Source organism: Chlorocebus sabaeus, chromosome 11 (assembly GCF_047675955.1).
Source record: "Chlorocebus sabaeus isolate Y175 chromosome 11, mChlSab1.0.hap1, whole genome shotgun sequence".
In the NCBI taxonomy this organism is placed as follows: domain Eukaryota; kingdom Metazoa; phylum Chordata; class Mammalia; order Primates; family Cercopithecidae; genus Chlorocebus; species Chlorocebus sabaeus.
Window position 1 is genome coordinate 62,183,309 of NC_132914.1, and position 14,762 is coordinate 62,198,070.

The following is a 14,762-nucleotide window of genomic DNA, read 5'->3' on the forward strand; positions in this document are numbered from 1 at the left end:
TCCTGAACTCAAGAGATCCTCCTGTCTCTGCCTCCCAAAGTGTTGGGATTCTAGGCATGAGCCACTACACCTGGCCATAAGTCAATAAATTTTAAGGTTTTAAAATGACTAATTGTAATAGCAAATAAAGTTATGTCAATATCAGAGCTAAATTAAACATATTCTGCATCTGTAGGGCTGCATATAATTGTCACTGACTTCAATAATCACTCACCAAGGCATACCAGTAACTCCAACCCAGAGGAACGTGTTCTAATCCACCTGCATCTGGGGCTCCGTACTGAAAAGCAAAACAAGTAGGGACAGTTACAAGTCCTTAGATATGACCAGACCAGAAAGAAACAGGAAATTTTAGAATCTTTTTAGACCAGTGCCTAAAACAGACACTAGTCAAAAATAAACTCTAATAATCCCAGGAACTTCTAAAGCCGGAGTTGGCAAACTACAGCCAGTGAGCCAAATCTGGCCTGATGACTTCTGTATGAACAGCAAGCTAAGAATTTGTTTTAACAATTTTCAAATATAAAAGTTAATCAAAATAAGAATATTCTGTGAAATGTGACAATTATATAAATTCAAATTTTAATAATGATAAAGAGTTTTATTGGAAGACAGCCACATTCCTGTACATAGTGTAGTGTCTGTGGCTGCTTTCACGCTACAGTGGCAGAGCTGAATAGTAGCGACAGAGACGTATGGCCTGCAAGGCCTGAAATGTTTACTATCTGACCCACTACAGAAAAAGTCCACACAGCCTACCCCACGCAGCCTATTCATGGGGTGAATGCTGACCTGCTGATACCATAGACTGAATAGTCCAATTGACCCTAAAGTAGTTCAAATAATCAGACTATGAGCTATCGACTTATTATACATTGAACATCCCAAATCTGAAAATCTAAAACTTTTTGAGTGTCAACACGACACTCAAAGGAAATGTTCACTGGAGCACTTCACATTTTCAGATTTGGACTGTTTCAGATTTGGACTGTTCAATATCATGCAAATATTTCGAAATCCAAAAAATCTGAAACACAAAATACTTCTGATCCCAAGCATTTTGGATAAGGGATAATCTGTATTTCAGTTGCCCTGCAGATGAAACCCACTTTTCGAGCTTGATTTATCTGATGAGATGAATAAAATAAAGAAACCACAGAATTATCCCCCTTTATCCTTACAAGGTTTAATGCCATCCACTTAAGGCAGAATTTAATCCCTGAAAACAAAATCTTTCTACTTTAACGGGCTCTTAATTTTATATACACATCAGATGTCCTTCAACATGCAAAGCAGTGTAAGCTGTCTTTATGACCCATAGCCCCAACCAAATGACCCAGTATCCACAGTTCCTAGTTCTCATGATCCTTTTCAAACTGACTCATCTTCCTGCAGACTCATAAGGTTGCAGATTCCCCCAATTATTGGGGGGAGGGGAGAATTAACAGAAAATCTGGATCAGATATTAAGATCTCTAGCAACTACAGATAAAGAGTATAAGTACATTTTCTCTTTGTCTTGAATCCCCAGTTTAACTGTAAGAGCTAACCCCAAACATTCTCAAACTATTTCCTTTAAGCTTGGACTCTGGGTAACAGCTAAGGCCAATGTGTGAATGTGGGCACATGGAATCTAGCCTTGACAGGTCACCGGGGGTATCCCTCCATCTAGGTCTACAAGGCTGGTGTACCAGCTGCTGGCCATATACTTTAATGACCTGCAGAACCCTGACTCTGGGTACTTCATCACTAATCTCTCCACATTTTGTTGCCACTTTTCACATTAGAAAATGAGTTAAGCATTAAGTTGTTGTAATTCAGAAAAGATTATAAAAATCTGAGGAAAGATTCTAAGATGAAAAATGTCTTCAGTTAGATACTGGTAACAGGAAATGGAAACAAAGATACCATGACAGCCACATGACAAACAGAATTCCTGAGGAAAAAGGGAAGACGCATCAGACAGCAGCACTCTTAGAACAATTTTTAAATACATGCTCCTGGGACTACTGAAAGGAAGAACAAGTACCCACATCATATAAATACACTGTACTTACCCAAATCATGTAAATATGTACATGTGTACTTATATGAACATATTTACATGATGTGGGTACTTGTTCTTGCTTAACAGGCAGATTCACAGAAAACAGCGTACACCAAGAAATCCTTTAACATTAATTGATACTAATAATAAAATTAACATGAATTATATTCATATTTTAAAAGTCATTATAAAAAAAGAAAGATCATTCAACACACCTCATTTAAGTATTTCCCTGCAAAAAAGGTCTGATAACCACACATTGATCTGAGAATTGCTGGGAAAGTATTTGGTTCTTGGATCTTCTGCCAGGACTTGCTACTGCAGTTCCCCTCTAGAGTGTTGTTCACAACATGATGATTATGTGGGTACTTTCCTGTCAGGATACTGGCTCTGCTGGGGCAGCAGAGAGCACTTGGCACATACTACAAAGGAAAGGAAGCAAAAAGGACAAAGTCACACAAGAAAGATGAACTTCTCATCATTGCTAAAGAGGGTAAAGAAAAGCTCCTTAATACTCTAACTTCAAATACGTCGTTTCTCATGGAATATATGTATTTTTTTCTACACATGACATACTTTAGGGCTGCTTGAAGTCACATAGTGGAGACATCAAAGCAGATAAAACAAACTGAGAATACAGATTTCTTTTTCAAGTGGCTTCTTTCTGCAGGATAACAGTAATTCTATTCTCATCTGCCATAGAGGTTTTTTTTTTGTTTTGTTTTGTTTTGTTTTTTTTTGAGGCAAGGTCTCACTCTGTCACCCAGGCTGGAGTGCAGTGGCACAAGCACAGCTCACTGCAGCCTCGACTTCCTGGCGCAAGTGATCCTCCCAAAGAGCCTGGAGTACAGGCGCTTGCCACCACTCCTGGCTTTTTTTTTCATTTTTTTATTTGTAGAGATAACGTTCTTCCTATGTTGTCCAGGCTCATCTAAAACTCCTGGATTCAAGTGATCCCTCCACCCTGGCCTCCCAAAGTGCTGGGATTACAGGTGTGAGCCACTGCACCCAGCCAGAAATAATATTTATACACGAGGAGCACAGCATGGTGAGAGACGGGTCTTAACCAAAGATAGAATACTACTAGGATCTAATTGAGACACAGTGGTTCATTTGCAGGCTGATCTGCAGCTTTACACATTTCCTATATCACTTTATACACTAGACACAGACTTTTTTCCCTACTGTAATTATATTTCCATTAGCTACTGTCAGCAACAGACTTTCCCCATTCTACCCAATCATATTGGTACACATCACCCAGCCACTTCACAGAAAGGTAATACTAGCTTACACTTGGACCAGCAGAGAAGGAATGGGCATTTGAGCACAGACTCATGCCAAAATTGGGTATTATCCTTTTAATACTAGCAAGCCTTTTTGCCTTTCAAATTCGATTTGGCATTTTAAAATAACAGTGAGGATGAACATTCTCCACAGGTACCGACAGACTGCTTATGTGTTCATACACTTTGCTCATTTTTTTCCTCCAGGGCTGTTGGCCTCTTGTTACATAAGATTTAAGTTAAGGAAGAATTCAGTCATGATACAAATACTTCCCATTTTTACTTTTGCCTTTTAATTTTATTAGATGTTTGACTTCTTAAGTTTAAATTGGCAACTCTTAACTCTTTCCCTTTTTGCTTTCTGATCAATTTTATAGCCAGTACACAGTTTATCTTAATATTACATTTTGGCATCTGGTAGAGTAATTTCTTTTTTTTGAGACAGTCTTACTCTGTCACTCAGGATGGAGTACAGTGGTGCGATCTCAGCTCACTGCAACCTCCGCCACCTCAGGGTTAAGCAATCCTCCCACTCCAACTTACCAAAGTAGATGGGACCACAGACAGGCACCACCATGCCTGTATTTTGTTGTTGTTGTTGTTTTGAGACGGAGTCTCACTCTGTTGCCCAGGCTGGAGTGCAGTGGCACAATCTCGGCTCACTGCAACCTCCACCTCCCGGGTTCAAGCAATTCTCCTGCCTCAGCCTCCCAAGTAGCTGGGCTTATAGGTGCCCGCCACCATGCCTGGCTAATTTTTTGTATTTGTAGTAGAGATGGGGTTTCACCATGTTGGGCAGGCTGGTCTTGAACTCCTGACCTCAGGTGATCCGCCCGCCTAGGCCTCCCAAAGTGCTGAAATTACAGGTTTGAGCCACCGTGCCCAGCCCAATGCCCAGGTATTTTTAAGTATTTTTAGTAGATATAGGATCTTGCCATGTTGCCCAGGCTGGTCTCAAACTCCTGAGCTCAAACAATCCACCTGCCTCAGCCTCCTAACGTGCTAGGATTATACAGCCACTGTAATTTTTTTTTAAATTACTTTGATTATTCTCATCTATTTATTATTCCAGATAACTTTTGGAACCATTTGAGTCTAAAACAATCTTGTTAAGATTACAACTAGAATAAACATTTTATTATATAATATTGTGTCTTAGTTGAGCACAGTGGCTCACACCTGTAATCCCAGCTATTTGGGAAGCTGAAGCAGAGGATTACTTGAGGCCAGGAGTTTGAGATCAGCCTGAGCAATAGAGCAAGACCCTATCTCCAAAAAAAAGTGGAAAAAAATTAGGCGAGTGTGGTGATGCATGCCTGTAGTCCCAGTTACTTGGGAAGCTGAGGCGGGAGGATTGTCTGAACCCAGGAGTTTGAGTTCAGGTCTTCAGTGAGCTATGCCACTGCACTCCAACATGGGCGACAGAGTGAGACCCTGTCTCAAAAAAAAAAAAGGAAAAGAAATGTATATAAAATGATGTGCATATCTATGTATCAAATATTTTTTATCTTACCACTCTCATCATTTTGTAACTTACACAGGTCATAGCCATTTCTGGCCCCAACCAGTTACTCTTAGAGAGTTTATAAATTATAAATGAGGTCGGGCATGGTGGTTCACACCTGTAATCCCAGCACTTTGGGAGGCCGAGATGGGAGGATCACTTGAGCTCAGGGGTTCCAGACCAGACTGGGCTACATAGTGAGTGAGACCTTTTCTCTACCTTTATATAAAATAAAAATAAACAATTATGAATATTTTCTTTGTCTCCCACCTTCTATTTTTCTAACTGATTACATGGAAGAAAAAAAAATTCATTTTTTCATTTTTATCTTGAATTCTAGTGATTTTAAACGGTTTTCAATAATTCTCCTGTGTTCCTAGATAGAAAATCCAAACAATCAGAAATAATTTTTCCAATATTTTTACCTCTTATTTCCATAAGACTTATGACAATGACTAGATAGTCGGGACAACATTAAATGGAGCACTTGTTTCATCCCTAACCGCAATGCCCTAAGTCTTTTACCTTATGTATTTGAAATAGTCATCATAGTCAGGATGTATTCTTATAATAGCTTAATACATTACCAGGAAAGAATGCTAAAATTTCAGAGTATTTTCTAGTATCTATTGGGAAGAACATTAAATTTTCCTTCTTTCAGTTACTTGTATCATGTTGGTAGACATATAATAAGCAACACCATGTAGTATATACTATAAGAAGTCAGGCATTGGCCGGGCGCAATGGCCCATGCCTGTAATCCCAGCACTCTGGGAGGCCACGAGGTCAGGAGATCAAGATCACCCTGGCTAACACAGTGAAACCCCATCTCTACTAAAAAAAATACAAAAAGTTGGCCGGGTGTGGTGGCAGGCGCCTGTAGTCCCAGCTACTTGGGAGGCTGAGGCAGGAGAGTGGCATGAACCTGGGAGGCGGAGCTTGCAGTGAGCTGAGATCGTGCCATTGCACTCCAGCCTGGGTGACAGGGTGAGACTCTGCTTCAAAAAAAAAAAAAAAAAAAGAACTCAAGCATTGGCTAGGGCAAGGTAGCTCATGCCTGTAATCCCAGCACTTTGGGAGGCCAAGGAGGGCAGATCACTTGAGGTCAGGAGTTCAAGACCAGCCTGGCTAACATGGTGAAACCCCATCTCTACTAAAAATACAAAAAATTAGCAGGGCATGGTGGTGGGTGCCTGTAATCTCAGCTACCCAGAGGGCTGAGGCAGGAGAATTGCTTGACCCCGGGAGGTGGAGGTTGCAGTGAGTCGAGATCACGCCACTGCACTCCAGCCTGGGCGACAAAGCGAGACTCCATCTCAAAAAAAAAAAAAAGAAAAAGAAAAAAAGAAGTCAGGCACTGACAGAAGTGCTCTACACCTATTAACTCAACCTCACAACAACTCTGAAGATGATTTTGGTACTCCCTTTTATAAATGGGGAGGAAACGGGCCAGAGAGGTTAGTTTGTCCAAGGTCACACTGCTAGAAAAGAGGCAGAGAGGGTATTCCAGACTAGGCGGTCTGGCTCCAGAGTCTGAGCACTTAAACTTAACACTGTGCTACTATTCAAGGGATTTCCTGATAGTAAGCTACCCTTACATTCCTAGACTACCATTCACTTGGTTATGTACATGGTTCTTGAAAATGAATTGATACTTTATTTTGAATTTCTGCATCTATATTTTTGGGGGGTGTGTGTTGCTATTTGTCAGTTTTGGCTATCAGGGTTAATTGGGTTTTTACCCTGGAAAAGTTTACACAGCATACATATATCTTGATTTTTTTATAATCCATTTTCAAACCTCAAATGGTAAGGTTTAAAATAAAATTCTCTAGTTCTGAGACTGGCTTAGAAATATCTGCAATTCATCTTCAATTGACAAGAGGTAATATTTCAATGAAAAGAGTTTATATCACATTAAATAAATCCTTCAAATCAGGCATTTAACAAGGAAAAAACCACATAGATCATACCAGATTCTCGAGAAGAGTGTTTCTTCTTAGAATACAAACAGTTAAATTAACAAAATTGAATTAGCTTTCAAACTTACAGCACTGGAAAAAGTCATCCCCATCTCTCCGATGAGAGCTTTGGTTTTCTTCAGTGGTGTCTGTAAAAGTAAGTAATTATCCATTAAACAATTTCTTCCAATAAATTGAGACACACAGGCCAGAATTCCTGTTTGGTTACATCTTACTCAATCTTTTATTCTCAAATGGTCAGCTCTAAGCAACAGCCAAAGACAGTCCTGTATGATTCTAGAGACAGGTTTGGTTCCAGCCAGCTCTATCCTGTGTAAAAGTGCAGGAGGTCAAAATGCTTGCAGGAAGGGAAAGTTCAGTCAATGGCAGTAATATCTTTGTGCCCTTATTAGTCATCTGCCCCCATATAAGGCAGATAGGGCAGACCTATTTCCATGAATTAATCTTTAGAAGTAGGCCGGCCACTGCACTCCAGCCTGGGCGGCAGAGTGAGACTCTGTCTCAAAAAGAAAAAAAAAAAAAGAAGTAGGATGTGGGAAATGATATACAAAGGGAACCTTCCGCCCTATAGAACAGAAGTAAGACAACAGTTGGATTCTGAAAGCCAGACAAGGCCTCAGGGCTCAGAGACTGATTCAAACCTCACACACTCAGTGGTGGAGGTCAGATGCACACTGTTCAACTACCAGCTACTGTTGTCTGCATAGACCCACCAGCACCTCAGGATAAGAACTTGAACCAGGTGGTAAGCAGGTGTACACAGAACACTGTCAGGCAAAAGGCTACTCAGAAACTACTTTATGTCCTGCTTTTCATCTTTTGTTCAAAATCTAAGATCCTTACAAGTACAGAGACAATTAAGTTCCCCCTAGAGTGAGGACAAACATAAGAAGACAGTCATTTAAATACAAATAAAAGGAATACTAATATTCTTCAGATTCCAGACAACAAAAAGCACCATTGTAAGAGGTCATTTTAGTTGTAATATGAGTCAGTTCACGATGATTCTGAGATACCTTTGAAACCTAAGACCATACTGAATGCAGTTTTAAGTATATTTTGTTGTGAAACAATTCCTTAAAGATTTCTAATCTAAATATATAAGTAGGTTAACAGGAGCCTCATTTTTAATAATGTATAAATGACTTTTCCCCATTGTTTTATATAAATACAAAACCTATGGAATCCATAAACTCAAAAGGATGAGGATTCTAACTTATCCAAAAAAAGCTCTGATAATTTCATGAGTAGATTCAGAAGAGGCTGCCAAGAGACGCCAGAGATGCAGAAGATCTTCGCCAACCTTCCGAAGCAAAGTCATCAACCATACTCTCCTCAAAGCCATCACTGGGTACCACCCTCAGGAAAAGAATACTGGGCTTAATGAGACACTGGCTTGATTAAAAAAAAAAACCTGAGTTACTATGAGGACATTCGAAGATGAAATGAAGATTCAAGGAGTAAGTGGAGAAAAGGACCAGAGTTGACCGTATAGGACTTAATTGTCAAACTGATAAATATGTAAAACTTTGAAAGAATATCTGATTTACGGTAATATTGTGTAATAACATTTATTAAACACAATGTGTGTCAGGCATTAATCTAGGCAGTGGTGGACAGAGGATAGTCCTTGCCCTCATGATCCCTGCACTCTTGGGGACTTAAAACAACTAACAGGTAAACAATCAGTCATTTCAGGTGGTGATAAGTGCTGTGAAGAGAATAAACCAGGATGATGTGATTGCAGCTGGTGGGAGGAAACGGGAACTACTTTAGATGGGTGGTCAGGAAAGGCCTCTCTTTCAGGAGGTAACTTGTACGGAGAGCCATGCGATGAGGAGTCAGTCACGCAAAGATTCAGAAGATGTTTCAGGCTGGGTATATAGCAATACAAGGGCTGCCAGAGGAAGGAGAGAGGCACCTGGGAGGAAACAGAGAAGCCAGTGTGGTGATGGAAGCAGCTTACTGAGGAGAAGGGAGAGTGAGGTAAGATGAGGTCAGAGAGGTAGGCAGGAGTCAGTGATGCAGGGCCGTATAGGAATTTAGACTTTAGGCCCCATGCAGTGGCTCACGCCTGTTATCCCAGCCAGCACTTTGGAAGGCAGAGGCAGGAGGACTGCTTGAGGCCAGGAGTTTGAGACCAGCCTGGGCAACATAGCAAGACCCTGGCTCTATGAAAAATACAAAAATTAGCTGGGCATGGTAGTGCGTGCCCATAGTCCCAGTTACTTGGGAGGCTGAGGTGGGAGGATTGCTTGTGCCCGGAAGTTCGAGGCTATAGTGAGCTATGACTGCACCACTGCAATCTAGCCTAGGCAAGAAGAGTGAGACCTTGTCTCAAAAAAAAGTTATTAACTGTCATCTTTATACTGCTAACAATAGTACAAAAGATAATAATCATCTGTGCTTAATTGAAAAAGTCCCAAACAAGAAACCATACTATACCCAAAATGTGTATGTCTCTCTATGCAAACTAGAAAGAAAAATGAATCCTTAAGATCTAGGCAAAGACAGAGGCTGATCAAGTTAAGGTCACGCAAGAGTCTTTAAGCAGTAGCCAATTTCATGTCCTCATGTGGGCAAACATGTTTCTCTGCTCACCCCAAGCAGAATCCTTTTCATTAAAACCTTAAAGAATCATTTACTTTTCTGGTTCCATGTATAGTTGTTCTGAAACGATAATTCTGATAATTCTGTGGCTAAAAATGGAAATTGTTTTGCTTTCAATGAAGCAATGACATATTTATTCTTCCCCGGCCCGGCACAGTGGCTCACACCTGTAATCCCACCACTTTGGGAGGCTTAAGTTGGCAGATCACTTGAGGTCAGGAGTTTGAGACCAGCCTGGCCAATGGTAAAACCCCATCTCTACCAGAAATACAAAAATTAGCCGGGCATGGTGGTGGGTGCCTGTAAACCCAGCTACTTCGGAGGCTGAGACAGGGGAATCACTTGAACGTGGGAGACGGAGGTTGCAGTGGGCTGAGATGGCGCCACTGCACTCCAACCTGGGTGACAGAGCAAGACTCCATCTCAAAAAAAAACAAAAAAAAAATTTCTTCCCCTACCTTTTATTATAGTTTCTTCCAACACTTGCCTGGCCAAATGTCACTTTTCTTTTTTTTTTTTTTTTTTTTTTTTTTTTGAGACAGAGTCTCGCTCTGTTGCCCAGGCTGGAGTGCAGTGGCGCGATCTCGGCTCATCATAAGCTCCGCCTCCCGGGTTCACGCCATTCTCCTGCCTCAGCCTCCCGAGTAGCTGGGACTACAGGCACCCGCCACCACGCCTGGCTAATTTTTTTGTATTTTTAGTAGAGACGGGGTTTCACCGTGTTCGCCAGGATGGTCTCGATCTCCTGACCTCGTGATCTGCCCACCTCCGCCTCCCAAAGTGCTAGGATTACAGGTGTGAGTCACCGCGCCAGACCAATGTCACTTTTCTTAAATGATTTTTTTTTTTCCCCCGAGACGGAGTCTTGCTCTGTCACCCAGGCGGGAGTGCAGTGGCACAATCTTGGCCCACTGCAACCTCCACCTCCTGGGTTCAAGTGATTCTCCCGCCTCAGCCTCCCGAGTAGCTGGGACTACAGGCACATGCCACCATGCCTGGCTAATTTTTGTATTTTTAGTAGAGACGGGGTTTCACCATGCTGGCCAGGCTGGTCTTGAACTCCTGACCTCGTGATCTGCCCACCTTGGCCTCCCAAAGTGCTAGGATTATAGGGGTGAGCCACCACGCCCAGCCGTGAATGATTTTTAAAAGAGCAACTTATGCTTCTGTGAAGAACAGTGTGTCCACCACACTATAATGATGTTTAAGTAAAATCAAGAAAGTGGCAAGAACAGTGTCCTGGCAAAATAAAAAATAAAAACAGAGTCCCACAGATACCTGGAACAAATACAATGAAATGTTAAAGATGATGCTACTATATAAAAGAACATTTCAAAGATGCCTGAAAAATTCCACTATAAATCTAAATCATGTTGTAAGCACTATCTACAATCCTTTGACCTGAGTTAGTCTGGTAGGGGTTGACCACTGTTTATTTTGCCAACTATGGCAGCAATCCGCAATCTTTTTTAGGTTAGAGCTCTCGTTCCCCAAAAATGAAGATATTATATACAAAGTTTTACATGTAAATTAAGGAGTTCCATGATGTCACTGGCATCTCCGAATGTCACCTGCAGACTCACTGACCTATGGTGTGATTATGCTGGTGTGGGTATGTGGGATGAAATCTGATTATCATCACAGTATTCTAGAATCGGAGAAAAAGCATGGTACTCTGAGATCATAAGATACCCAGGCTTTGTCCAGTATTAGCTATGTGAACCTTAGTCATGTCACTTAACCACCTTCCAGTTTTAGTTTCCTTTTAAGGTAAGGATACTATGTACAGTAGAGGACTCCCGTGATGACTGAAGCACAAGTATAAAAATCCTCATGCTCTGCTCAGCTCCAAGTAAGTTCTCAAATGCTCTTGTCTTAGCTCTTCCCCTTGGAGTCCTGTTTGACAATTAGTGGTAGAATATTCTGAAAAAGGCTAGAAGAGAATCCAGAATTATTGAGTTGGGAACATTAAATTTGACTTATCTCCTCCACTCAATTTTGGTACCTCTCTCCAGTAGAAACACTTATTTAAAAAAAAGAATCTCGGCCGAGACAATGGCTCATGCCTGTAATCCCAGCACTTTGGGAGGTTGAGGTGGGGGGATTACTTGAGTCCAGGAGTTCAAGACCGGCTTGGGCAACCTGGAGAAATCCTGTCTCTACAAAATATTTAAAAATTAGCTGGACGTGGTGACGTGTGCCTGTAGTTCCAGCCACTAGGGAGACTGAGGCAGGAAGACTGCTTGAGACTAGGAGTTCAAGGCTGCAATGAGCCTTGATTATACCACTGCACTCCAGCCTGGATAACAGAGCAAGACCCTGACTCAAAAAATCTGCTGCTGGCTTAACGAAGCAAATTGGATTAACATACTAAAAGGAAGAGACCTCAAATACACACAGACTACAGCCGTGGTTTATAAGAATTGAAGAAACTGAGCTCTGAATACCTCATATTTAAGTAAAGAATTTTGTTTTCAACACCTAAAAAAGCCTGACCTTTTAACTGAGTACTGTAGTCACTGCTAGAGAAGGCTTGCTTTTTCTGGACAAAACACTCTTCAGGACACAATTTTTTTTTGTTGTTTAAATAAAAAAGGAATGCTGTGAGCAGACAAGTAAGTGCAGTAGTTGGAAGAGTAGTGAAACTAAAGTGTAAGAGGAAAATTAAATCAAGACTGATGTCAACATGGCTTGGTAGAAACTGACAGACAATGAAGCATATATGGCAGGAAGAAGTGTGTAATCAAAATGCGAGCATCTGAAACATCAGCTATAAAAGACTCAAGCTCTTGAGCACAACCTAAGAAATGTATTTTACAACTCGGGAAGAAAGATAATGATTACCTTTATCAAGTGTAACACACACACTCACACACACAGACGTTTTCTATTCTACTCTATTCCAGAGGAAATAAAAAACGTTGGTAGTCACTAAACTGATTTCACAACTCACTCACGGGTTGGGACCACGGGTTTGAAGGACACTGAGCGAGGGTGTGTAACTATACAAGAAAAGTTAGGAACGTCTTGCCTGGAGTATTTCATAGTCTCAGCATTCAGCTGAAAGCAAAAAGAGAACTGAAACGAATAAAGCAATAAAATATTTGGTTTTAAAGCGAAGAGAGGAATGCTGAACCCAGGGTTAGAGGACTCTGCCTCAACTACTCATGTCTTGGGCAAGCTGCTTTCTGGACCTCCATGGGGCAGGGGTTGGAGTGGATGTTTCCAAAGGTCACAGATTCCAGAATTCTGCAATACACAAGCAAAATTAACTCTGGGGGAAAAAAAAAAAAAAAAAGAAGTCTTGTGACAACACCCATTAGATAGAAAATGAAACACTGACAGTCTCTAATGCAACAGTCAGGTGTTCAATCAAACTAATTGAATTTTCTTGATTCTTGTGAGGCAAAACACACCCTCAATAGGTCGACGGTCGGCCTACCAGATTAGTTCACTTCAGGTTTTTTTTTTTTTTTTTAAGACGGAGTCTCGCTCTGTCGCCAGGTTGGAGTGCAGTGGCCCAATCTCGGCTCACTGCAACTTCCGCCTCCCGGGTTCAAGCGATTCTCCTTCCTCAGCCACCCAAGTAGCTGGGACTACAGGTGCGCGCCACCACGCCCAGCTAATTTTTGTATTTCTAGTAGGGACGGGGTTTCACCATGTTAGCCAAGATGGTCTAGATCTCTTGACCTTGTGATCCGCCAGCCTGGGCCTCCCAAAGAGCTGGGATTACATGAGTGAGCCACCGCGCCCGGCCCAGTCTTATTTTTATAGACATCAGATACAGACATTGTATACAGGCACAAATGTGGAGGTGGTCTAGGTCCCTCATAAAGGGGACTGGACTTGTCTTTGATCCTCTAATCCAAAAGAAAAACAATCGGGGCTTGAGTGCTTTTAGCCAGCACCTGATCCTCATTGGTTCAACCCATCCTCCACTGGTCTCTACATGTTTATCTTGACATATTAACGTAAACTCCACAGCAGTACGGTCCAGACTAGAAGCTGTGTGTGCTGTACGCAAGTGCCTCAATCCAGAAGGGAAGAGTGTTGCAGTCCCTAACACTGGCATAAAGGGCCTCAGGTAGGAAAACCAAACCTACCCAGGGATAAGCCAGCCAGCTCGGGGAGGGGGGATGGGGACCGGGAAACAGCAAGAAACCGGGGAGTCAGCCCCAGAGATAGAGGGGCGGGGCAGAAACAGAAGAGTTACCATGCCGCCGAGCACTTCGTCCTGGTCGTCCGTGAGGAGCAGCACCACGTTGGGCCTCCGGGTTCCCGCCGCCACCCCGAAGACCCCCAGGCAGCTGCCCAGCACCAGTAGCAGCAGCGCTGGGCTGCAGGAGGGCAGGTGGCGGGGGCTGCCCTGCCGGAGCCGACCTGGGGCTAGAGGCAGAAGCTGCATGGCGGACAGACTCCGGGGTGACCCCGGGACGGGACGGAGGGACGCACAGGTAGCTGAAGGGCGAGAGGCCAACCAGCCGAAGGAAGAAAAAGCCGTGCCTTGAAGGCCGGTGGCTGGGGTCAGGCGTTTTCTCCCTAGGCGCGATCACGTGAGCCGGGGACAGGGGGCGGAGCACGCAGAACGGTCACGTGACGGTCGGCGTGGGCGGGGCCGCGGACAGGCGCAGCCGGGAGGGAGGCACCAGGCAGTGGCAGAAAAGGGGCGGAGAACCGGAAAAAAGGGCGGAGAACCGGAAAAAGGGCGGAGAACGGGGAAAAGGTCGAGACCCGTGCACACCTCAAGCGCACGCTCGGGTTGCGTTCTGGTAGGACCTGTTTCTGAGCGCTTGGTGGAAAGATTTAAATTGGGGGAAGAGAAGATGAAAAGCAGGAAAGAGTAGGCAAATACTAAGCAACCGATTAAGGAAGGGAAAAGAGGACTGTACTTAACAGATACTATTATCAGCTGGTGAGGAAAGTGGACTCTACCATATTTAATCTCCAAGTCGACGGGCACTTCTCAAGGCCCGGATGTTTAATCGTTTTTTATTTTCTCTACAACTTGTGAAATAAGTCTTAACATTCTCATTTGGCTCAGCCATTAAATTTGGAACTGGATTCCAGTTCAGCTCTCTTAGCTCGAAAGCCTGCTCTCTTAACTCCAAAGCCTGATTATGTTCTGCTTTCCTCAGCTGACATCGTAGTTTCAAACAATTTAGGGATGTCCTGATCCTAATGGTCCTTGCTGACTTTTTAAACACCCTCTTGGAACATTTTGGAGGTTGTGCAGATCGAACAAAAATCTTGAAACATGGTCATCCAACTGCATTATTAAGTAATCTTTAGCGGGGAATAGCCCTTGAAACTAGTTCCAGATATTTCTGTGGCCGC

The 14,762-nt window shown here is 42.7% G+C and overlaps 1 protein-coding gene across 1 annotated transcript in view; it reads right to left on the minus strand.

The window, feature by feature from the left end:
- The window catches only part of GNS (glucosamine (N-acetyl)-6-sulfatase), a 45,047-nt gene extending 31,053 nt beyond the window's left edge, over positions 1–13,994 (minus strand). The window contains exons 1-4 of the mRNA XM_008003902.3: positions 13,642–13,994; positions 6,887–6,946; positions 2,262–2,468; positions 215–280 (exon numbers count right to left, since the gene is read on the minus strand). Of these exons, the coding sequence (XP_008002093.1) occupies positions 215–280; positions 2,262–2,468; positions 6,887–6,946; positions 13,642–13,833 (525 nt within the window). The 5' untranslated portion in view covers positions 13,834–13,994. The remainder of the gene's footprint in view (positions 1–214; positions 281–2,261; positions 2,469–6,886; positions 6,947–13,641) is intronic.
- Positions 13,995–14,762: the final 768 nt, after the last annotated feature.